The 27,120-nt window shown below is 36.9% G+C and overlaps 1 protein-coding gene across 1 annotated transcript in view; it reads left to right on the top strand.

Moving 5' to 3' along the window:
- The first annotated feature begins 15,339 nt into the window (after positions 1-15,339).
- Positions 15,340-27,120, top strand: part of LOC116266928 (uncharacterized) — a 35,375-nt gene continuing 23,594 nt past the window's right edge. Inside the window, exons 1-4 of the mRNA XM_031648435.2 lie at positions 15,340-15,580; positions 17,305-17,558; positions 20,263-20,296; positions 25,095-25,240. Of these exons, the coding sequence (XP_031504295.1) occupies positions 15,508-15,580; positions 17,305-17,558; positions 20,263-20,296; positions 25,095-25,240 (507 nt within the window). The 5' untranslated portion in view covers positions 15,340-15,507. The remainder of the gene's footprint in view (positions 15,581-17,304; positions 17,559-20,262; positions 20,297-25,094; positions 25,241-27,120) is intronic.

The raw sequence follows: 27,120 nt of genomic DNA, 5'->3' as shown, positions 1-27,120 counted from the left end.
TCTAGGACATTAGTCCAAGATATAATCTTACAACTGGACCACCCAATTAGACTGAGAAGTCCCCCCATTAGTACCGAAATGGACAATAGTTCTGGTATATCGATGAGTGAACAAGGAGAATTGAAGTGGTTGGGAACCATTCATCTTATCATCTCTATGGTCGTACACCATAATCGGTACATGTATCAGCTTGATGTCAAGAATGTCTTCTGTATGGTGATCTCGATGAGGTTGTTTATATGCAACAACCACCAGGGTTTGAACGATAGGGAGAGTGTGGAAAACTGTGCAAATTGAAGAAGGCTATTTATGGACTCAAGCAGAGTCCTCATGCATGGTTTCACAAGTTCTCTGAGGTAGTTTTAAAGTGTGGCTTTGCAAGATCTTCTCTTGATCATTCTTTGTTGATCAAGAAGAATTCCAGGGGTATGACCATTCTAGTCGTTTAGGTTGATGATATTATCCTAACAAGTGACTCAGATAAAGAAATTTATGATACAAAGTTGTTTCTTCTAAAACACTTCATGACGAAAGATCTTCGCCAACTATGATATTTCTTAGGAATAGAGGTTGCTCGCAATAGGGAAGGTGTAGTTCTATCTCAACGAAAGTATGTTCTTGATTTATTGTAGGACACCAAAATGCTAGGAGCTAAACTGACCAATCTACCTATGAATCCATGCATACATCTTCATGATGACCAATCAAAATTAGTGGATTCTCGATCATATAGATCCCTTATTGGGAAGCTCTTTTATGTTACTGTGACCAGACCAGACATTAGCTTTGTAGTAGGGAAGCTAAGTCCATTTATGAAAAAACCCATGAAACTTCATTGGGATGCTGCTTTGATAGTGGTCAAATATCTGAAATCATCTCTTGGCAAAGGCCTTTTGTTCACAAAAGACAAGACCCTAGAAGTGGAAGCCTAAAGTGATGTTGACTATGTTGGCTCAGTTGAAGAAAGAAAATTTGCCACAAAATTTTGTGTATTTGTAGGTGGCAACCTTATATCCTGGAGAAGCAAAAAGTAAGGTGTGGTGTCAAGATCTAGTGTCGGATCTGAATACAAAGCTATGGCTCAAACTGCCGTTGAAATAACTTGGGCAAAATCCATGCTATCTAGCCTAAGTGTGTCGATTCCTCTTCCAATGAAGATGTATTGTGACAATCGAGCAGTCACATACATTGCAAATAATCCAGTTTTCATGAGAGAACTAAACATATTGAAGTAAACTACCATTACATTTGGGATCTTGTTCAAGGAGAAACCACAACCACTATTCATATATCATCTGAAGATCAAACTGCAGATATCTTCACCAATGCTCTTCCTATCGGTGATTTCTCTAGATGTTGGGACAAACTGAGCATGATTAATATGTATGCTTCAACTTGAGGGGGAGTGTTGAATTAGAAGGCTTTAAGTTTATAGGTGGTTTTTTATAATATTTAATAGTTAGAACTACTCTTTGAACATTCCTCTATTTTTGGTGGATGTTATTTGTAAGTCTCTACCTCTGCCCTAATCTCTTTCTTATTGAGATTAGGGTAAGTAAATGTGATGTTATTCTCTCTCTCAGACTGCCAGTTGTAATAGGTTCTATTTTGTATACATAAAGACATTTGAGTTTGTGTATGCTTCCCATTGCTTGGGTAACAACTAAAATGAATGGAAGCAGCTAGACTAACTCTATGTTTGTATTTTCTTTTTTGTTGCTTTTTATAGTAAATAACCATGCATTGTCATACAAAAACTTCATCATGAATTCAAACGATCATATACTTTTCAGTTCAAAAATTCATTTTCTTAATATTTTTTGAAAATCATATTAGTCGTGCAAGGTGTTATAAGTAATTTTAGAATGTAATAGTATTGTTTTATATTATTCCTCTTCCCTTTGGGTCTTTTTTAGACCTTTTATATTTTTCATGGACTACAATGTAACTTTTTGTTTCTTCCACATCATCTCTTATTAGCAAGAGATTATATTTGAACTTTTCCCTTTCCAACATCCACTGCATCATGGTATTAGAGCCACTAGCAATGACCATTTTTCGGCAAGCATCGGTACCCTCTCTCTCTCTCTCTCTCTCTCTCTCTCTCTCTCTCTCCCTCCCTTAGTTTTCAGGCTGACTTTAGGCCTTCTCCCTTCAGTCGATCCTCTGATTCTGATCTAATCTACTGAAGGCATCCTCTTAGGGTAGAGTCTAATCACACTATTGGATGTGGACGTGATTAGATTCTCCATGTGGTATTCTAGCTGTGGAAAGTGGTGATGGTCAGTTTGTCGTGGATTAAGAAGCTGTAGTCATGGATTGTGGCTATGGATTTGGGATTGCAGATGTGGATCTTGGTCTTGGTTTGGTTGACGTGTGGATGTAAGTGTGTAACTTGATGTGGCAGGCCTGCAGTATTAGCATTTTTATTTGCTGATCAGTGTTTTTGTGATCAGTCTATCATGAGAATATCTTGGTGAATTCACGTGGTTCAACTTCCTATAGTGCTTTGATATGTCTGAAAAGAACATTCTTGGATAGACAAAATTATGAAATCTAGTCTAGGTCACTTATGATGGCAGTCACTAGACATCGAAAGAAGCATGTGATTGAAGAACATGAACCTACTGAAAAAACTAGAAAGTATCCTACGTAGGAAGAAGACAAGAGCATGGTAATGCCCTAGATAATGAATAGCATACAACCCCAAATTGCCCCAGCCATAGCATACTACACTACTACAAAGGAGATGTGAGAATTCCTGAGGCAGACCTACACTTAAGACAAGAATATTAGTAAGAATCTTCAAGCTGAAGAGTAGTTGTACAAGCTACAACAGGGAAATCAGGATCGTTCTCTAAACTTTACCTCTCGAAATGAAAGACTAAAATTTCTACGTCCTCCTTGCAAGACTTGTTACAGGTCACACTTTGAGCCCACCGTGGTAGCTAAGTTTCTAGCTGGTCTATCACCTAAGTATGCAGTAGCAAGGCTCCAATGCTCACTGGAAGTGAAATTCCTAACCTTTTGAAGCTTATAATTGACTTAGTCAACTAGTATTTATGATATCCCAACCAACTAGTGATGTACCAGCTTCAGCCCTAGCAGTAGCTAGAGGACATGGATAGGGCAGCTCTTCTGGTGTAGAGGAGAGGTACTAGCTGTTGTTTTGTAGGATGTGAAAGATTTCAATACACTTATTGTGAAAAACTATGGCACTTAAAGGATTGATGTCGGGATAAGTATGGTCGACTGATAGGGACTGTACAGGACAAAGGTGGGAAAGCTCCTGCTAGTATACGTTTCTCCTTTGCAAGGATAGCTCATGTTGTAGTATCATCATCACTTGGGGAGAATTTCTACACCACCTCCAACTGGCCCCTTTACTTTGAGCTTGTGTCGGGCAGAGTATGAGCATATCCTTTATCAAAGACCTGCGACTAGTGCATTGCCTGCATCACCCTCTGTTATGGTTATAAATTCTACGTTGATAGTTGGTATAGTATCTAGTGACCTAGGTCTGGTGTGGTTATTTGATTATAGTGCATCCAACCATTTTTATTATTCCACAATTATTTTCCACTTTAAGCAGTTTTGCCTAGCCTTGATGTATGAAACTAGCAAATGGTAGACTGTCCTCTATCATTGGAAGTGGAGAGGTGAAACTATCTTATGACTATACTACCAAACATGTCTTGTATACTCTAGACTTTCCTACTAATATGTTATATGTCATGAAAATCAGCTATGGATTTGTAGTGTAGAGTCATTTTTTACCCTAGGTTGTGTTGCTTTCAGGACTAAAAAACTGAGAAGATGATTGGTGGCGGCCATGAGAAAGGGAGAGTCTACTTTTTGTCGGCAACCATGGATGATGCAACATCATCTAATCTTTTGAAGCTCACTTCTTACAATGGCATCTTAGTTTGTGACATCCCTTAATGTCGAAGCTTCGTCACATTCTTTCACAAATTTCAGTGTCAGAGCCTTTCATGTGTGAAGCTTGCCAATTGGGCAAACACACTAGAAGTAGGGGTGAACAACGAGTCGAGCTACTCGAGCTCGACTCGTTTAAGCTCAACTCATAAGCGAGTTCGAGCTGCATCATGTGTTAAACGAGTCGAGCTCGAGTTCACAAGTCGACTCGTTCAACTAATCGAGTCAAGTTCGAGTTCACTGAACTTGAACCGTTAAAGCTCGACTCGACTCGAAAGTGTCACCGACTCGTTTTTTAATTAAAAAAACTAGTTTTCAAAAACGTCTCAGGCGGGAACTCTCTTTTCAGTTTTCACTTTCCTTTTCATTCTCCCTCCCTCTGTCTCTCATCTCAAAACTTCTCCCTCTCTCGTTTTGAAACTTTTTCCCCCATGACAACCCTAACCTAACTCGTAACTGGTAAGATCCTCCGCCCGCGGGCCGCTTCAGCCTTCAACCTTCAAGGTCAGCTGGCAGCTTTGCTTCAGCCTTCAGCCTTCAACCTTCAAAGTTCCTATCACAGCGGCAGCTCCACTTCAGCATTCAAGGTTCCTATCACAGCCTGTAGCTCCGCTTCTGCAACAAAGAGGGCAAGTTTCCTGCGTAAATGTATGTAGTTCTCTCTTTCTCTCTTGCTTTCTTTCTGCATTTTATTCAGCCCAGTGCATTTTATTCAGCAAAGAGGGCAAGTTCTCTTTGGCACATATCGTTGGAGGCACAGAGCTAGGGAGGAAATCGTTTGTAGTAGAAGGAAGGAGAACAGCTTGCCTCAAGATCGGCTTTAGGTAAAAGAGAAATTATTTTTGTCTTTCGGCTCTGTTTCTTTTCTCTTCCATTATGCACAGAGTTGTTTCTTTGTTTTTGCTTATCTTTCTTCTCTAATATTGAAATGTTTCTGCATCTCATTCTTTTTGATGTTCCACTTTCGTTTAAATATCTACACCCTCTGTGGTGCTATGTCAATTCATTGATGTTTCACTTTCATTTAAATATCTGCAGGTGGCCAACTTGAACCAAACAAGAAGGCAGCATCCATTCAAGTAACCATAGCCTTGATATCTATGTTCTTTTCTTTTTTTCCCGTGCTTTGTTGGAAGATAGGAGTTCTAAGGCTTTTGTTAAATGAAAATAAGTCGGTTGACTCAGAAATCTCTATCTGCCTTAAACTTAGAATGTATTATCTATTTCATGTCATGGAAGTTGGTTATTGAAAAGGTTGTGGATTCGTTCTTATCTAGTGCAAAGCCTTCCTGCCAAGCTTCGGCATTATGCAATAATTGTTGCTGAAGGAATTTTTGTTTTTCCCCTGGTTCTTTTACTTTCTATGGTTTGTGATGAGGGAAGGGAAAGATAGAATAATCTTGGGACATTGCTTATGTGCTGTAGTGAAGTTTAATGGCCACAACCTGCTGGAGATGAACAACATCCCATGCATTTATGTATAGATAATGTTGTGTGTGCATACTATCAACATGCATCATGAGCATTGTGCATCTCCTAAGCATTCATCCTAAATAGGTTCCTGGAGCTTCAAAGGATAGAAGTTGGTCAGTTATTAGATGTATATTCTACCTGTTATCATATGAATCATGTACTGAGTGAAGTTTCTTTTCTCATGATTAAATATGTTTTAGTGAAAAAAAGAAAAAAAGGTACAGTTCTATATTGCACATGAACAAAAATAATTAATATTTTCTTGTTAAATTGATTTGATTCTAAGCAATGATCAAGTCGACTGGAGTAGGGAAAAGAAGAAAAGGAAGAAGATGCACCTCACGATTCCATTGATGCAGTGTTCCAGAATGAATATCTAGGAGATTGGGTTTCCCCATTTGCCAGCTCATAGAAGCAGGCCTTTGGCTTGTTAACTCATCCACCAGCCAGGAAGGTGGCTGATGAACTTCCTGGCAATTGAGTGCCTCATTTTCCTTCCCCATCTAAAAGCCCGTGCCATTTGTTGTTCTTGAAGAAGATAAAGATGAAGGGAGAGGAGAGCATGAAACCCCTTCCCTAAAACCTGAAGGCGATGAAGAAGAAGGAAGTCCTAAAAAAGCTAAGGTTGATGAGGTGAAAAAGCTGCCACAACCAGTTTCTCCAAAACATGTTTAAACCCATTTCTGAAAAAGATGGCTTTTGTGTCGTCCAAACAGATGTACAACCCAGATTTGAACTCAAGACTGCGTTTTGATGTCAGGGCCCAAAACCTTTTTTCCATAGAAATGTGCAGAAGACCATATTCAGAAATATGCAAGGCACATTCCAGTCTTTGCATACAATTAAATTCATGACATCATTTATACTAGAATAGATGAGCCTGTTTAGTAACATGAAAGGTTGTCATCTCAACATTTTGTACTACAACACCTTTTCTTTGTCCAGCTAACTTTGTTCTTATCCTTTTTATTCTGTTGGTCAAGATCAGATCAGTTTGTTGTTCATCTTTTGGAAGGATATGCTACGATTTTTAAGGATGATTCACACAGATTTTTGTTCATGATTTTTAAAACTATAATGAACACTGTAACCATGTGAGATTTAGAATGTAGCTCAGCCACTTAAGTAGCAAAGGTTGTTTTGTTAACCTAGATATTGTATATTTTGTTGTTTTTCCAGTTGGGATGATCTAAACACTTTGTTCTAGTCAATCTGCATTGAGATTAAACAATTGCTACATCTTTTGCTTCTTGGTGATTTTTTTCCATTATTTTCAGTGTTTATGACCACTGTGCACTTAAAAAGTCATTTTTAAAATTTGACAATAATGTGACATAGCTTTTTTTTTATGTTATTCAGGAGCTTGCTGTTATTGTGGCTAGAGGAAGGGATGGTTCATTTTCATGTTTTGGTTCCTTGAGAGGAGAGATGGTTCTCAAAACATAGTTGTTGTTGCAATTTAATCATGTTAAGTTATTTATAAATGTCAGGATGGGTTGTTCATGTTGATTATTGTGGCTAGAGGAAGGGATGGTTCATTTTCATGTTTTGGTTCCTTTTTTTACCTTTTCAATTGGGCGTTAGAAAGAAAAGAAATGAGTAAGACCAGTCGTTTGTACATTTGTTCACATATTTTTACATATTTCTGAACAAGCTAATTATGTAGATATGTCATTTATGCCCAAATTAATTGTGATTGGAGGCATGGGAGGCGTTGCTTAAGATATATTTCGATAACGATGCATGTTGTTACTTAGTGGCATAAGCTCTTCTTTGGCTGGATTAATTTTGAATCCATTATCTATGTTGAGGTTGTTTGACTATGAACTTTATAAATGGGGAGTATGACATATGCTTTGAGAAGATTGAAGGCAAGGGCCCTTCGTTCTGGATAGATAAGGAGTGGAAGACTGCTTCGTTCATTTGCGCAGCAGGCCGATGCTAATTCAAAGCATTCATCGACCCCTCTGCAGACTGCAGTCCATGGTAAGTGATCTCTCCCTCTCTGTGGGCTTAACCGCATATGAATGTTCTTCACCAAGAAAACAGAGGACAACGTAGAACTGTATGAAGATTATTATTTTAGTCCTTTTCGAGCTAACTCTATTAAAATTGTTCACTCATACATATAAGCATTTGAGATATGGGGGAGATGAGTTTTATAATAGACATTGAAAATCCAAATTCTATTTATTCAAATTTCCAAAGAGTGAACGCCTCAAATACAACCTCTTTTTTTTCTCTCGCCTTGACAGATTCATAACAAGTTTATCTAGCCTTAATCGAGCTCGTGGTCCACAAGTAAGGATGAGTATCAAACAAGTTTGTTGAGCTTAACTGAGTCGAGCTCAAGCTCAAAACGTGACTATCGAGTTGAGTTTGAGCCACTGTAGTCGAGCTATTTTTGAGCTCGAGCCGAGTAAAGCTTGAGGTCTTATTTAGTCGAGCCGAGTTCGAGCTCGACTCGGCTCGTTTTCACCCCTAACTAGGAGTCATTACCCAATCAGTCAGAGTCCTTCAAGTCTATGTCCATTTGATCTTATTCATGTTGATGTGGGTGGGTCTGGTCATGTATCTAGTAGGTCTCTATATCGGTATTATCTTGTTTTAGTTGATGATTTCTCTAGAGTCAGTTGAATTTTTTGTTAAAGAAAAAACTGAAATCATATGTATTGTCAAACAATTTATTATTGAAATAAAAACTTAATTTGATTCCATTGTTAAATTTGTTCGCACTTATAGTGCCATAAGTTTAAGTCCTGAATATTACAGCAAGTTTACTCTATGGAATTCGACATTAATTCACCTGCCTACATATGTTCCAACAAAATGGAGTTGCCAAAAGAAAGCATCAGCAACTCTTAAATGTAACATGAGCCCTTATGTTGCAAAGAAATGTGCCAACATATTTTTTGTGTGTGCCATCCTTATTGCCTACTATCTCACTATTCAATCACCATCCTCAGCCATTGGCAACAAATTCAATCCTACATGTAGACCTTATAAAGGAGATGTAATTTACATGTAGTCACATTTTGTTCCTTGTGCAAGGTTGCAAGAGATTGGACCCAACCTGCTGGTACAATGTCTGACCGTTCTTGGCGCTTTTATCAAAAGTAATCAGACTAAGGACTAGACCAAACTGTTTCATTTTATAAATCTAAATGTCATTTAAAACCTATGAAAAGCAAACATGCTCTAAGTTTGAAATTATGCATATTTCTAAAACCTAAGTAGAGCTCAGAACTGGACTAATGAACAAGAATAAATTAATCTAAAGTGTGTTCATGTCCATATCATCATAGGTGAATGCAAATCGATGTCCTAAATCTCTTACGATGAATACAAAAACTAGATCATGTATACTTGGAGAAAGTCTCTATAAGGACTTGGGTGTAGAACGTGGACTTATTAAGAGAAAAATTGGATCCAAATCCAAAACTTATAACCATGAACTATGAGATTATATAATTATTGTATTAAATTGAGATAGGAAATGTCACAAAGATATAAATATGTCATGTTATGGAGATTTAGAATTCATGATCCAATGTTTTAATGGCTAGAGATCCAATAAATCTAATTTTCTAACTTATAATTTGATGTTCTAAAATCCAAATTCTAAAAGAACAGCTCCGAATCTAATGATTACATGGTTCCAAACTCTTGTCTTGGGGCTAATTATGTGAATATTGACCTAAATTTATAATTCAAAGTTCATTGTGTAAAAACTGATCTAAGATCAAAGACCTAAAGTCCAATATCCAAAATCTAACGCCTAATATCCAAAATCGAGATCCATAAGCCGATATCCAAACTCTAATATCTGAAATCCAATTCTTAAGAGCCAAAATCTACAACTCATAGTCAAAGGTCTAAAATCAATATTTGAAATCCAAATCCAAGTGTGCAACACTTGGGTTTCATAATTAAGTTCCATTGCTTTTGAATTGAAATCCAAGATTTGAAGACTAGGGGCAGTTTGGTTAAGAGGACTGGGTTTAATCTTACCTAAACTAAGCTTGAACCTACTTGGGACAAGTTCATAGTTAATGTGTTTGGTTTTAGTCAAACCATATGGTATATGATATAGACTTCATTCATCTCATAAGGATGAATATTAAAGAAATTTGACTAGATCTAGACTATGAGAATAAGTTCTTAAGGAGTAGACTCTGATCTAGGCAAGGTTTTAGAGAGCTAAGCTAGGTTTACACTCCATGCCTACATGACCTAAGGTTTTTAAGATCATTTAGAGATGTTGATTTTGAAAACATTTTAGAAAAGTATGTTTTTGAAATGGTCCTTATGTGAGGACTAAACTAGATTCAGGTTTTCACATACCTGAGTTAATGCCACAAGTACGTTACTAGGCTAACCCATAATTATAATGGCTTGGGAGATGATATTTTTCTCCCAGATCAATATGGGACTAAACTTCTCTCCTCTCCCAAAAGCACAAATTACATGACAAAATGATGTTTTCATCCAAAATTTAGTCACTGCGATTTCAAACTGACTCTGAATTCAATTTTGTGAAAAGTCATGCATGCATGAAGTTTGATTCTTGATAAAGATTTTGATTGACAATGAGCTTGGAGAATGAATGATGCAAGAATATGAAGTAGATAAAATACACATTAAAACCATAGTTTAAAACTTGATATGAAATAGATAAAATGTTCATTCCTGCCACATACAAATACCGATTTTGCTTCCATCTAGACCAGAGTATTCAGCAAAGAATTTTACACGTTTTGAGAACTTTCATGTGAATTGAGATTAAATGTGCAGTGAGAAAATCATGATGCATTGTTGAAATATAATGTGCATTAAGCTCACGTGTAGATCTTGGATCTCGGTTTGATACTGGTAACTTAAATCCTGACCAGATCTAAAGAAAATTCTAGAAGATGGATCTCAATATAATAATGGGATCTGTATCATGATTTGATATCAAGGATTTGAAATTTTGGAATAATGGATCTAGGTATATGAAAATAGATCATAGGCCTGAGATTGGGATATGAGATTCATATACAGAAATTGAACTATGATATGAAATCTAGATCAGGAATTTGAAATTGAAATGTGGACCTAAACCTGGCTCGACTGGGCTAGGAGGGTTTAGGCTGCATGACATGGGCTGGATTTGGGCTAGGTTCAGTTTTGAAATTGGGTTCAGAACTAGGCTAGGTGTAGGTTTACTAGGCTAAGCCTAGGTACTACTTTTGAAAAACTCTGATTTACTGAGAAATTAGAGTGAGTTGTGCATGGCTCAAGATTATTAGGTTCATGTGAATGTATGTAAAAAGCTAACTTAGGTTCATGTTTCTTCCAAGTTAGGTATTACAAAAAATAATTGCATGGTGACAAATGACCAAGATACCCTTGTGTGTGACTTTGGGTTGAAGCAAGTTCAAATGAGCAAACTGGTTTGAATTACGGTTTTAGAAATCAAAAAAAGCTATAAACCAAGGTATATGTAGCTACCCTATGTTTATGTAGAATAATATGGTTCAATAAAAAATGATAATTTTACCCCTATGTGTAATTTTAGAGCTCAAGATGAGTTTTCTTGATCTAACTAAACCAGCCAATGGGTCTACTCCTAGAGCAGCTTTGGTTGAAATCTTGTTGTAAAATTAATCTCGAATTGTTTAAAAAACCAAATTTAAATTTTTACCAAGCCATAAACATCATATTTACAAAGGAAAATCAAGGAGGGCAATACAAAACCGACTTTTTGGTGGAGTTGAGGGTGCTTGGATAAGCTACTTACCTGTAAGTATATGTTAATCGTGTCTAATTCAGCTCAGTTGAGCTTGACAGTAGTTTACAGAATGTAGCAAGTAATAGGAATGAGCTCGATGGCCTTTAGAACTAGATTGAACTCAATCCAGAATGAATGAACTTAAAATGACCTAAAAGAAGATTGATTTAGACATATAAACTTGATCCTAGTTTGGATTCAGCTCACTCTATCAGGTGGAGCTCAAATTCAACTCAAATCGAGATGAATAAACTCAAACCCAACTAAGTGATACTTTATTTAAACATGATATAATCCTAGCTCAGTTTTAGCTCACTCTATCGGGTTGAACTCAAATTCAGCTCAACCCCCTAACAAGATAGAGAAAGCACTTGGCACTGAATTGTACTCAACTAGGATGAATGAACTCAAATCAAACTAAGAAAATATTGATTCATGCATGATAAATATGATCCTAGTTCATTTTAGCTTACTCTTTTAGGTTGAACTCAAATTCACAATTTTAGGTTCCAGTGAACTTATTTGGACTGCAGGGGAGTTGACTTCAAGCTGAGATAATCCTACTGAGCTGATTCTAAGGACTCTTAAGGTCATATGTAGTTGAGAAATGACCTAATTGCTCAAATTTTAGGCAATTCTCAAAAGTTGGGGAAATTCCAACTTTTTAGGTCATGATGACTAGGTATGGGTAAAATGGTCATTTTAACTTGGGGACCTATGTGATCTATGCCTAGGTGCTCAATGATGAAATAGAACATGCGTCTTTGATTCAGAAATGACCCATGTTTTTGAAATTTGGAATCTCATGGTAAGGATAAAATGGTCATTTGGACTTGCAAAAATTTTAGTTGTTCAGAGATGCCCCTCTTTTTTATTGAGCTAGGAAACTGTGCTTAGTGCTTAGTGGCAACGATAAAGCACTTACCCTAAAAATGATGAAATCTTTGAAATCAGACTTTCGAAAAGAAAATTCATCTTGAAATATAAAAAAATACCCCAACGTGAATATTGGTGCAGTGCTTGTTCCAAAATACTTGTTCAAAGCCCTGTTCATAGTACATGATGTTCCATTGTGAACATTGGTGCAACATTGTGAGGGATACATACTTGAATCAAAACATGGTTTGAAAGTGCTTGTTCTGAGATGCTTATGAATGCTACTAGTTCATGATGGTTGGTCAGAATTATGCTTGAGCAAAGCATTGTTCAAAAGATGTCTTAGTATGTGTACTGATGCAACATTGTGAAAGGTGTTTGTTCTTAAAGGCTTGTTTCAAAATACATTGCCCTAGTCCATGGACTGGTTTGACATTGTAAAAGAGCCTTGTTCCTAAAATACTAGTCAAAACATGGTTGAAAGATAGAGATGCCTCAGTTATGAGGAAAAAACTCATAGCTTTGAAAAGTTTTTTCAAGATGTTCAAATTATGAAGCACAAGGTCAAGGCATCTAGTGCTCTGAAAAATAAAAAGATGCTTTAGTGTGAACAATAATGCGTTGCTTGTACAAATGTTTGAAGATACTTGTAAAATTCATGCATCAAAGTGTATGTACTTGTATGCTTGTGCTTGCCAAATTGTGAAAGTCTCACATAAATGGGAGTTCTTGTGGAAACTTGAAAATACTTATGAAATTTCATGCATCAAAATTCATGTGCTTGTATACTTGTGTGTTCTGAAAGCGAAAATTTCACATAAAAATTTGAGTACTTATGAATTTGTAAAATTTGATAAAATCCCTTTATTTGTGTCTCTTGTATCTTGTAAGGACTTGTATGATTTCATTCATCATAAGGACAAAACTTTTCAATCAATATTATGAAACTCATCTAAAACAATTATTCTTTTATTTCCAAATGATAAGTTGAGAAAAGTTGTTATGTATGTTATAGGATTTCTTAATACATGATTTGTCATTATCCTGACTCACTTTGTAATAACAGGAAGCTTATAGTTTTATCAAAGAATTCTTCACTAGAGCGACTTTGAATTTTTTTCAGGTAGATCCTTTTGCTTGTTTTAATTTTTTTTGAGTTTGGCCATCTTTGGCTCTTCTCATTCTTGTTCTTGCTTTCATTATTTTTCATGTTGACCTTCATCATCATTGAATTTCTTTTGTCTTTTTTAAAGGAACTGGAATCATTAAGTGCTCACAAAATACAATATGATAACTAAGAATGTTTATCACAATTGAAATGCTTGTATGCAGTAAGGCACAAAAATGAGTAGCAATTCACCAAAGTGCAAAATTTCACATTAAAATGCAAGTGCTTGAATGCTTGTGGGCTTCATGCAAAGGTATAAGTGCTTGTATGCCTGTGGGTATCATACAAATACAAGTGTTTGTGGGTTTCATATGAATATGAGTGCTTGAGGGTCTCCTACGAATACAAGTGCTTGTATGCTTGCAAAGATTTGAAATTTGCATACGCCAAAGCATGAAAATGTACACTGAAGTGCAAAAATACGTGTTGAGGTGTGTGTACTTATGTGTGTAGGAATGCAAAAATCCTATGCCGAGACATGTTTACTTGGGGGCGTTGAAATGCAAAATCTTATACTATAATACAAAAGTTTGAAAACTTATTGTTGACTAGTACGTTCACCTGTGTGCTTCGAAGAACGAAAATCTTATGTTAAGGCACATTTACTTAGGGGCACTATATACTAAAGCATGTTTGTTTGTGTGCACTGAAGCACAAAAATCTTACACTGAAACACAATGACTTGTGTGTGCCGAAGTGTGGAAATTTATGCATTGGTGCGTTTACTTGTGTGTTGAAGCGAAAAATCATATGTCAAGGCACGTTCATTTGAGAGTGCCAAAGCGCAAAATCTTATACCATAACATAGGAGTTTTGAATACTTGTGTAAGCTAGTACATTTACTTGCATTCAGTGAAACACAAAAATCTTATGCGATGACACATTCACTTGGGGGCATAGAAGCACAAAAATCTTATACTAGTGCTCATTGTTATAAAACTTATATGTGCCGAACCATGAAAATGGTGTGCCAAAGCACAAAAATGATGTGTCAGAGTCATGAAATCATTTTGAAACTTGTGAAATTTGGGTGTACTGAAGTATAAAATCAAGTGCGAAAGTGCGAAATTTTGGAAACCTATGAAAATTTGAGTGCACCAAAGCTTGAAATCGAAAGCTTGTATGCATTTATGTGTAAATTGAAAACATGAAAATTTGTATGTAATTTAAAAACTTGTGTGCACTAATGTGCAAACCTGCAAACTTGTATGTGTTTGAACAACTTGTGTGCATTGATGTGTAAAATTTGAGAAACTTGTATGCGTTGAAGTGTGAAAATGAAAAAACTTCTATGTGCAGAAGTGTGGAAGTGGTGTGCCGATGCACGAAATCACTTGTGAAATTTGATTGCACCGAAGAGCGAAATCATATGCAAAACATGAAATTTGTGTGAAATTGAGAGACTTGTGCATAATTGTGTGGAATTAGAAACTTATGAACATTGAAATGTAAAATTGAAAAACTTGTGTGCATCAAGGTGTGAATCATAAAATTTCAACTGCCTACTTAGGTGCGCGAACATTTCATTAAGGAGAGATCTTGATACTCACCCTCAAATGTGGGTAGAAAATCAAACCCCTCTGCCTCACAAATTTCCACTCTCATTGCCATGATATCCATATTTTGAGACCAATTTATTGTGTTTTTAGCTGAGCAAGAGAATCCGTATGCGTTGGCTTGGAAAAAGCCAAATCCTCCCTTCCCTATGATCCAAAGATGCATCTTTACCTCTTAGAGAAAAGATAATACACCTTTATCCTGATGCTGAGAATGACGCCTACACGAAATGAACAAGCAATGTGTCATTTTTTGTGCCACAAACTAGTCTAGCTATACTATGCTCATTTGTAGAAATTTAATATGTTTGAATGTACTTTTGAGTTGACATTGCATCTAAGCTGGCATGCACCACCTCATGTATGAAAAATTGGGCATGGGGTACAGAAGGATCAGAATACCCATAATAAGTGAAAAGGGGAATTTTTAAGAAAAGAAAGAGAAAATAAAAGACTGAAAATATATTTTTCGCCTTCGTACTGCGTGAACTGACATGGTGCACGCAAGTCTATATTCGCGCAGCATCTCTTCTCCTTAAGTCTAATCGCTTGCGCCCCGAACCGGGACGGCCATTGCCGCTCCACTCTTGGATTCGGACTGCGGCGAGAGACCCGCCAGTGCCACGTGCCTCCGAGTCCGACGGCCTCATATCTGTCTCGGTCATCGTCAGAAGGGAGAATACCAGAGCGGCCGTCCTCAACATTTCCCTCTCCTCCTCCTCTTGATGGCGAAATTAAAAACAGATTCTCCCCTTTGCCGGCGAATTGTTCTGTCCTTCTTGGATTTTCTCAACTCAGGTGAGAAATCCCTTGTGATTTTCTTGCAATGGCTCCATGATCGTGCTTGAATGGTAGGGTTGTCTGTCTCTCTTAGCTCTGCTCAGTGATTGTATTAAAAGGAAACGAAAACAGGAACTAGGAAATTTAACAGGGAACAAGGAAAGGGAGATAACAGGGAGAAGTGAAGGGTTTAGCATGCTTCGGCATTGGACCGCCTCTGTCCCCGATAGTTTACATGTTTCGTGTTGTATCATACGGCAAGAAAGCATTCATAGACATGCATTCTCATTTCTAAATGCGTTGTGCCAGAAACTGCATCACAGTTGTCAATTGAGGGCATAGTTGTTAGTTCATATTGATGTTGACTTGCCAAAAAAGAGGTTGCTCCATGTGTTGAAGAGCTGCTAGTTAGACTTTCCTGGATATACTTCGCGCTCATGACTAATGATATGCTTCTCATCTGTGTATTAGCATGGGAGCATCTGTAAGATATGGTTTGGTGCTCGAGTATGTTTTTCCTTATTGAACAATTGGTTTGCTGCTGTACATACTGGGAAATGAGTTTTATTGATGGTTGGATTAATAGACATTTTCATTTAGTGGCAGCCAAAATAGAGTGCACATATTGCCATTAGCAGCAAAGAGAAAAATAAAGACACTAATTAAATATCATGGTATCGGACAACCATACAATTTGAACTTGCCGATGGAATCTGTTGAGAAGGGTTAGAATGGCAGTTCCTGCTCATTGGGAGGTACCAAAAGATTGACTATTTCATTCTGGATTTTGAGCATAAAGATTCCGCTGTCTTTTAAAGACCGTCGGGACATGGTAATACGTATAAGAAACCATTCCATGTGACATGTTCAGCTTTATACTTTTCAGAGGCATGAGTTAGCGTTCCAGAATTCCATTATTTTCTGCTCTGACCAAAACGAGTCCCTGCTTCCATCTTCTCTTCCAAATTGATGTCCCAGCATCTTTGTTCTTTATCCCCGCTCTTCCTCTGGAAAAAAAAGTGATGAGGCATCCTGAAATCAATAATCGATTCTATGGAACCTTATAATGGGGTTAATCATTGATAGACAGTCTGAACATCATTATTAATTCTTTTGCCTTTGGTTCTAACATTCTCTTTATCAAAAAATGATGATTGGACTACAGTGGAACTCTAACAAATTAGAGGCTCTTGTGATCAAACTTTTCACCATTGTCCAATTGACAACTTCCCCTCTGGTCCAAACTTGTTTGGAGTTCTATTGTGATGCTAAATTTTATTTCTGTGAGTTGACATGTCTGTGCATTTATGCATTCGTTGTGCTTACATCAGCATTATGGAATAAATCTGTTGTCAGTGGCTTGTGAAGTTTGCAATGATGATAAAAAAGGAAAGAAAAAGAAAGGACTTAGAGGACCATCGGTTGGATAGAAGGCTTGACTTTCCTTCTTGCTTCTAGCAGCTTGTAGGATTCAATGTGTTTAATTTGTATGTACAATGACTTTAGTTACTCTAAGAAAGATAGAGACCAGTCTTTGAAGCCTTAGTTTTTGATTGAATGGCTGTATATAATTTGTGAAAATACGCTTAGTTTAGTTGAGCCTAAAAGCAATTGCCGACCTTGGTGTTAAATTGTTAATCATATTCACAAGTTGATATCTTTTCTTCTGCTTCTTGTTTTTGTTTCATGAATGTTTCAGTCTTTGCCACTTGTTTTGAGTGCATCTGCTCTTTTTATAACAGTTGAGCCAGCTCCAGGAGTTGATATTGAGGGTTTTGAAGTTGTTAGAGACTGTTTGGAAGATATTTTTGGACTTGATGCACTGGCTGTAGATGGTCCTCCCAATCCTAATTTGTTGGTTGACTATTTCAATTCGTTGGAGCGAAAGAAGCAAGAAATAGATTTTCAGAATGTTGTAATGACATCAGATGCTGCTACTACTAGCTCAAGTCAAAATACATCTGCAGTGAAACATATGGATGCAGGAGCATCACAGGCAGGTGCTTTTAGACTTGAACTTATCTTACGTGTTCAGTTTGCTGTATCCTTTGTCAGTGATAGCATTGGAACTTGATGATACTTTTGTCATGCCATATCCTTACTCATCATGTCGTTGATCCTTTATTGCTTGATCTTCTAATGTTCATTCATTCCCTTGGTTGGAATAATTCCAAGACATGGAGATAGACAATCTAACTGTTAAAGTGATTGTGTATTGGTGGCCACTAGAAACAATTTTTTGCAGACAAGTATAAGTTGAAATCTGATTAGACTAGTGATCTCAATTTTCTTGTTCATTGTAGGAACAAGACATGTAAAAGTTGATAAGCACTTCGTAGAATCATAAGACAAATATAGGAGCTAAAGAGCTCAAAATGCATTTCATTAAGACTAAATATTAGGCATGTCGCCAAATCATTATTGCATAAACTGAGAAAGAGTGCTTTATGTTACAATTTTAAATATGCGCACTTGACTACAAAAAATTAGATTCATAATAAATCTATCTTTGTGTAGAGATGATCAATAGGTTTTGAGTCTAGTTTTCTAATAAGTGATGTTGCTCAGCCTCATTTGTTAACTGAGTCACAGGAGCAGAAACATTTCTCGGCTCGCGGCAAGGACAAGCAAATTTGAATAAGTTTCCACCTTGTACTGGACATTAATATACATAATTCAAAACCAAAACTTTAATTAGGAACGAACATAGTGTATGTTCCAATATTGGCTTCCAACACATTAAATTATGTTGTGTCTAAATCATTTTCCAAATTATAAAGAACGAGAAGATACGGAATGAGTTAATTTGGTTTCCTAGTTTCACATAGCATGTCTCTATGGCTAAAGCTAATGAACTGTTCATGTCATGCGGATCCATGTGACTTCTACAATCTGCCAGAGGCAACATTAGACATGGGCCAAGGCCAACTTCATTACCACTTTAATGAAGTTTATGCAATCTCTATTCCATTACTTTTTTAGTTACTAAAGGTTTACAACAAACATGACAAGTTAGTACTTTATTAATACAAGAAGGACCAATTGGTCAAATGGCCTTGGAACTTTGAACATTTAGTCATGATTTCCTGTGGTAATTTATAAAATCTGTGTTCAGTGACTTGCCAGTGCAAATTTTAGTCTTCTGTTCTACTCTTCTTTATAATAAACTGAGAAGTTAATTGACATAGGTTTGTTGCAAATTCGGAAAGCCTTTGTGTGAGCAGAGTAGCATCGGAAGCAAATAAAAAATTTCTGCCACAATAAAAATGGCAGCAGCCAGCGGCTTGGACAGAGTCAAATCAGACAAAATAATGTAAAAATTAGTCAGTTTCTACAGTTAAAAAAAAAGCAACAGCAACAGGAAAAACAAAGAATTCAAATGCATAAAATTAATGTTGTATATGCAATCCATGCTTTCAAGACCGACAAATTCCATATTAAACAACAATTGTAATGACCACAAAATAAATGGTGTTCAGCATAAATAAAATAAAAAGGGCAAACTGAGACTCCAAAATGAGCAAACAAAAGGGGCGAATTGGAACCCTCAAAAAAACAATCAGAAAGCACAAATAGAAACACCCCAATCAAAGGAATAAGAAGAAAGAGGGGGGGGGGGGAAGAGAGAGAGAGAGAGAGAGAGAGTGACTTATTGAGCACCCATCGCACTTGCCCTTATCCCTTGATTTCACTGTTTGGTGCCAACATGGCTACACCAGCGACTATGAAACCCACACAATGGAACAAGCATGGAAGGGCATGGTGAGAAAGTGAAATATATAAGAAATGAACTCAAGAAGAAGAAGAACCACTCACCACGGGTATTGGTTTGGGGGCTATGTGGGTATGGGTACACCAGTTTTGAAAATTATGGGTACGGGAGTACGGCAGAGCATATATATAAATATGTACATTATATATATGATAATCCACAAAAATTCTCAAAATTAAAGAAAAAGGGGAGAAAAATATAGCATCTAGGTGCAAGGGAAATAAAAAGAAGGAAAAAGTCAAAGATTAAATTTGAAAAGATAAATTTCTAAGTTTTAAAATACAGCTATACGCAGCCGTACCTATGTACTCGTGTCGTCGTACCCATGTACTGACATGGGTACTTGGCCATATTGCTCGTACCCATGTGACATAGTTTGAGGGCAAACCTTGACCGATGGCACACCGATGCAACAGTTGACACCTGATGATGATCTGAACTGGCAAAGCACAGATGACAGTGATAGAAGCCTGGAGGACAGAGGTCCAAAAGATTGCCCAAGGTGGGGTGGGAAAATTGCTAGGAAGGTCGACAGTAGGGTAAAATGCCAAAATCAAAATGCCACTCGATTTTGAGTGTCGTGTCCCACTCACTGTGATACCCAAGAGTTCAAAGTTGGGTTGAGACTTGAGTAGGTCGACCTTTGTTTCCAGGGCTGTGGGGACAGCGGGGTAGTGACCCGGGTCTGCAATGAGCAACACAAGTTGTTGAACCCAGGTTCAGCTCCTTGGCAATGAGACTTTTAATGGGCTAGCGTCACATGTAGCTCCGCTACTGATGCTTGGTATTTGTTTTCACCATATATCTATGATCAGATTCTTTCCAGTATTAGATATAAGATAAACTGAATTTTTGAATTTCTACATATTTTGCATGTTTATTTATTAAGTGCACGTTTACAATGATAATTGATTCACTTTTCTTTCAGAGTGAGGGTTCCCCTTCTGATGCGAAAAATGCAGGTATGGGCTTGAACGTTGGATCTTTGGTTTTGTTGTAAATTTGTTGCTCGTCCATGTTTTGGTGGCAATGAGTGCTATATGTAATATTAACTTTTTGCTCTTTCATGGTTGATTTAGTTGTAAAATGCAGATGCTATTTGTGACATGCACATGGCTCATAGATATTTAGGCACAGGAGGACTATAGGCCAATATAGTGCCTTGATTATTTGGCTGATGTCTGCTTTTGTCTAATATTTTCCACTTTCATTCTTTTCATTTTCTTTTTTCACATTCGTTTGATTCCCAGTCACCCGGATAGTTTGGTAAACTTAAGAGCAAGTTGATGCAGACAATGGTTCAATATTCAGGGTGTGTGTCCCTTGCTGCAATGCTTGGAGCTGGTGAGAGTTTCTGAGCAAGGAAGAGGTGCCTGGAGTTATATGTCATATAGATACAGGTGTGGGTATACATATAATGCAACATTTGAATGCAAATGTAGCAAGTTCTGGTATATGTGGCCAAACAAAAATAGACATGTTACATAAGAAGGGTGTAAACAAACTGTTTATGAGAATAATGTGAGTTAACGACACTTGAAAACATATGGCTTGAGTCAAACTTGAGTCTAATGTGTAGAAAGTGCAGTTAGTTGCATTTGACATGATTAGTGATTGAATTTGACGAGTCAGAGCTGCACCAGCATTCGGTACAGTTGTAACAAGGGTTCAGTAATCTCCTTAAAGTGTCCTTGTTGCATTGCTGGATTTTGCAAACTGTGACAGTATTGGATGGTAATTTGAACCACCTAGGCCCACAAGTTCTGAAAACTTGGTGGTTTCCTGCACTATAAGGAAAAGACATGCGAATACAGGTTATATTGCATAAATAGCTTAACTATTCCTTTCTTGAAAAGGAATTGTGCAGCCACAAGTAGAACATGTCAAAAACAATAAAATATCTTTCTGCATTTTGCATAAATAGCTACCTATTTTAAATTATAGACATGGACATGTGTCTATAAGGGATAGCTGTTAAATGCATTTAATTAGTTATGAAGACAAAAATATTCAACTAAAATGAAAAACAAGAGAAAAAGAAGAAAAAGCTTTATGAAATCTTTGAAGTGTTCCACACGCAAAATCTTGATTACAGATTTTTCAATCTAGTAGAGCTGCTTTTGTGAGACATGAGAACTTAATGTCCAGATTGAACTATAAAAAATCTTTCCCTCGGTCCAGTTCTCCATTCTCCTTTATCAAGAGTGCATGGGTATGGATCCGATGGGTACGAGTGCCAGTGTGCCATTTTTTTAAAAAACTTGGCTGTGGTTGTGCAGGTATATGTATATCTGTGTATGTATAGGAGGCATGACTGCTGATGATAAAGGCCAGCAGTCATGCTTTCCTCAGTGCGCAATCATTTGATTGTGCACCTTTTTTTTTTTTTTTTTTTCTCATTTTCTTTTTTGGTTGGTGGTGGAGGCCAACACCTTCCTTCTTGAGGTAGAGGGAAATCAGGAGAAAGTTCACTAGAGAAGGGAAGGCTGATGCCTCCCCCTTCTTGGTAGAGAACGAAATCAGAAGAGAGGAGTTGTCACTTCTCAGTCTCCCCCCTCCTAGAGAGAGACACTGCCTTCCTGTCTCAGGAGGGAGAGGCGTCATCTTTCCCATTTGATCGTCATGTCAGCAGTTATATGGGAAAGTCAATGCTGTTGCGTGCTGGATGTTGTTGGATGACTAAATTTCAAACTTTGTCACTAAAAAAAACCATGAATCGTCGCTCAAGCCATCATAAACCATTGCCGCATCATAAACCTTGGCTAATGTCAACTTAGTGACTATTTATTAATGACAATTTTTGAATTTTAGCCATCCAGCAACATCCAGTACACGGCAACATTGAACTGTCCTGTCTTTATATATATTGTTAAAAGAGTTTTATTGAAATATTAGAAAGTTAGAGAGGTGCTCTTTAAATATTTTCATATTGTTATTGGACCTTTTTTGTAAAATAGATTAGGGTTATGTAAGTGAAGTATTCTTTTTGGCTCTATCTCTCTCATCGTATCATGGTATCAGAGCGAGGTTCAAAAATGACTTTACATTGTAAGTCGATAGCTAGCTGCTTAACATATAACAAATTAACAGGAAACTGAGGAGCATATAGCACATGTGTAATAGTGCCTAAATGTGGAAGGTAGATATCACCGCTGCCCAAAACAGGAGACAGCTTGCCATCAACCAGCCTAACATGCTGTGGTGTAGAAAATCTAACAAATGATGAAAAAATCTGTGGTTGATTACAACAATGTCTAGAAGCGCCAGAATCTATCATCCATGTCATACCTGGATCATCAGTAGGAGCACCAACAGAGAATGCTGAATCTATAACAGTAGCATTGGCAGATGTAGAGGCAGACCTTTGAGCAAGAACACGATCATATTCATCCTTAAGAGAATATGACATAGATATAGAAGGATCAGTAGAAGACTCAACCATAGATATTGTTGCCTTTGAATGAGTTGCTTGGGATGAAGAAGGACCTTTGCTTGTGGCGAGTCTACCTCCACCACGTCCAGAGGAAACGTTAGAACTGAGGTGAGGATGTTTGTCCCAACAACGATCCTCTAGATGACCAATTTTGCCACAATAAGAGCACTGAAATCTGTCACGTCCTACACCACGGCCTGTACCACGTCCCCTACTGCCACCAAAAGAACTGGGGACCTGTCCTTCTGATATCACAAGAGCAGAGACTGGTGTGTCTTACGTATTCTGAGAAAGAGTGACTGCAAGACGACTCAGCCTATTATACGTGTCTACTAGATCTGGAAGATCACTGCCTGTGAGAATTTGAGACTTTGCCACAGAGTATTCTGGAGATAAGCCAGATAGAAACTTCGCTACCATACCAGTTTCAAAATGTGATGCATAACAATGTTGGCAAGGTGGACGAAGAGCCTTTAACCGTTCATATGCAACAGTCAAAGTAGCAAAATACTGAGATAAATCTTAATCCCCTTGTCGTATGTTGCATAGCTCTTCTTCCAATTGCAGGATTTTAATTACATTAGTAGCATGCGAATATGTCTTCCTCAAGAAAGACCACATATCCTTGGCCTTGGTGTAATATGCAATAGTTGCGGCTATATGAGACTTCACACTATTCATAATCCAAGACATAACAATATAATTATCTTCATCCCATGCAGCATATATCCCCTTTTTCTCAGTAGGTTCATCCTCCTCAAGAACATATTTTTTTTTATGCCCAGCCACAGACATCATGAACACCCTAGACCATATTTCATAGTTTGAACCATTCAATTTTATCGTGGTTCCATAAGAGAATGAATTTCCAGCCATCTTGTGTTCAATAGAACTTTCTGATTTACCGTTTTCAGCCATAATAAATCAAGAGGACCCAGCTGGCTACTAATATTAGAGGTATGTCAAAATCACTGCAATGCAGGAGAATCTAAAAATTCTTACAGCTCCAATATCAAATCAGAAGTTCAATAAAGCAGGCAGCAACCCAGGCGTAAACTCTGAATATTTCCAACAGACACAAGCAGCAATATTGACTGAAATTTAGGCAGTAAAACAGGAAAGAAACACAGCAGATACTCAAATAATAGTTGCAGCCGATGAAGACAACACAGGCAGGAAATCTTCAAGAGACAATAAATATTAACTTCAACAATATCTGCCAAAGACAGCAACTACTTCCACCATCAACAAATGGCTGCTGCTATTCTTAAATACAGCCACACCACATAAGATTGGTTGTGCACGACATATGGCAAGAATCTCAACATAATCAAATGTTAGATTCATACTTACGATCAGCAGCAGTCCACAGCTCATTAAGCTTTAACTTTCAGACTTCATATCCACAATCTATAGGACAAACTTAACATCCACAATCTATAGGATATTTTGCTCCCCACGGTCAACACAAAATCTGATCACAGCAGCCATATCATCCACAAGATTGATAAACAAGGATCTGATCACGCCTTGAAATATTAGAAAGTTAGAGAGGTGCTCTTTAAATATTTTCATATTGTTATTGGACCTTTTTTGTAAAATGTTTACAGCCAGCCCTAATCTCTTTTAAAAGAGATTAGGGTTACGTAAGTGAAGTATTCTTTTTTGGCTCTCTCTCTCTCATCGTATCATATATATATATAAATTAAAGCTTGAAGTACTTACCATATTAACAGCCCACTTGCATATATATATATATATATGTATATATATATATATAAAATTAAAGCTTGAAGTACTTACCATATTAACAACCCCACTTGCTGAACATCTGACTTGTGTGTTGCAGCCTATTAGTCCATGGACTCGCACCCGTGTGACATAAAGCAGGGATTCACCTTAAGTGATAAGGAGGATCCTCAAACCCTTCCTATTGAAGGGTTCTGATAAATGTTGTCCCATCTAAAAGCTGGCACAAAATCCATCTGCAAAAATGAAAAAGGGAAAAATGTTGAACATGTTGCTGCAGAGCTTTGTGTCACTAACTAAGCAAACATGAGTGTCAGTGCAGCAAGGATTTATACGTATATAAAATCACCCACAAACAATAAATCTAGTAATAAAAAATTAACCAACTATTATTTTATTTAATGATTCAATTTTGTTTGTTAGCCGCACCAAGACACACCTGTGTCATGTCGACTTGGGTGTGGCAACCTTTTCGAAGAGTGTGTTATTTAACATGAAATGAATTGGTTGCAGAACCACAATCATTATTGGCTTTTCAGAAGATTTAACTAAGTCTCATGTATTACTTTTCCAAACAGATAATGGCAGAGGTGTTTCGAAAGATGAGCTCTTTGACCACTTTCTTGGTGAGCTTAGGAGAATTCACTACCTTGGTGGCACGCCTCATGGGGATGATCATGATCAAATAGTTAAAGCAAAAGAGGCTTTTGATGATGCGATGAAGGTATGCTCTAAGTCAGTAACTGCGGTTTAGCACATTCTTTTAATAAATTAGTAGTGCATAGTTTTGCTGTTGGATGGCTTTTGTCTTTCATTTCTAATAACATGATCCATTGTTAATCACCTTTAAATTTTTGTCGTTTAGTATGATTTATGAATTCCTTGAGTTTTCAGGTATATTCTAACAATGAAGATGTACCTTATTTGGCCCTTTATGTTGCTTGGACGTAGTCTTAATGGTCATAAAACTTGGAACCTTGAGTTCTGTTTTAAACAAACTGGTGAAGTTTGCTCGGTGACTGATGTTGATCTTGTTGTTGTGTGGCAAATTTGCTATAACTTTATTTGATTAACTTTCATCTCTGAGCACTAGCTGTCATCTATCTGAGAAATTGTCTCATAGTCCATCTTTTTCTTTTGAACACTTTAATAACAAAGATACACATCTGCCTGATACTCTGAAAGTATGATGACATTTTACGCATTTTGAATCCAGCCAACGTTATGAGCAAGATGTCATCAGCAAGATGTGACATTATTTTCAGCTATTTGCAGAAAATTGATATTGGAGCATTACACCATACTTTCCCTTTTGAAAAAGCATATAGTTAAATGTAATTTTATTATTTTTTGTTTCTTTATAATTTAGAAAACTTATGTGAATGTATGTGAATATTTTGTAAGATAGATAGTAGAAAACTCATATTTTTTGTATATTTTCCTATTACCGTTTATTTTTTGAGAAAATTTTAGAATTTATAATATCATTCGAGCAAAATAAAAGTTTGAAAGATTCTGAGGAAAACCTTGTGAAAAAATCTTGAGAATGATTATCCATGAGTATGTTAATGGGCAAAATAAGACCAGATTGAGAAGATGAGGAATCCATAACTGTGGAAAAGATGAAATTTCTGGTTTCTCTTCACTTCTCTTTCTAGATCTTCAATTCAGACATAACTCGTATGACTGAGGGTCTTCATCTTCTCTTGATGGATTGCATACATTTTTGGGGTCTAGATTTGAAGTGTGTGCTATGTGTGGAATCCAGGTGAGAGGGGAAACAATCACATCTCAAATGTAATACAGCATTTCTGCATACACGAGCATTGTCTATGAATACTATCTTATCAGGAAGAACTTCTTTGATCATTTTTACAAATAACTTGATCAAATATTTAACATCTTTGTATTCTCTAGATGCATCAACAGTTGTCAGGAACATTGTTTTATCACATATGAGGGTAGTGAAATCAATTAGTGGATGGAATGTCTGTCCACCAATTAGTTACAATTGATACTTTGATCCCATTAAAACTTTTTCAATGTTTTCTTAACATTATCTTTCTCATCTTTAAAAATTGGTGTTGGCAGTCTATCTGAACCTGGAGGCGTATCTCTAGTTAATTTGTGATGTTCAAGTGAGGTTATAAATGTTTTGGAGGATTGCTTACTATATTGAAATGAATGCAGCTAAAAAAGAAGAATGTTCCTGCTTAGTCTATTTTTGCTGTTTCCCAAATATTACAACATGTCATCATGGTGCTTTTACCCATCGCACCTGATTTTCTTTCCTTGTGAAGACTATCGTTTTTAAGAGACATGAAAACATTTGCTGCACTTGATTTGTCCAAATTATTCTTTGAAGTAAACTCCAGTGTGCTTGCAACTTTTTGGGTTCTTTAACTGTTTTCTGTGTGAATGTCCTTGGATTGAATTCCATAATGTGCAATTTCTATGAGTGCAGTTTCACCTTTGTGTAAGACCAAACAAATATTACAAAAAAACTGCAAATAAAGCACACATTTCCACAATCACCACTACTGATATTATACTTGTTGCTTTCCATGTTGTTGTTTAGTTGCAATGGCTTATACAAAACATGTT

This window comes from Nymphaea colorata, chromosome 13 (genome assembly GCF_008831285.2).
Source record: "Nymphaea colorata isolate Beijing-Zhang1983 chromosome 13, ASM883128v2, whole genome shotgun sequence".
NCBI classification, from domain to species: Eukaryota; Viridiplantae; Streptophyta; class Magnoliopsida; order Nymphaeales; family Nymphaeaceae; genus Nymphaea; species Nymphaea colorata.
This window is presented reverse-complemented; position numbering and strand designations above follow the sequence as displayed.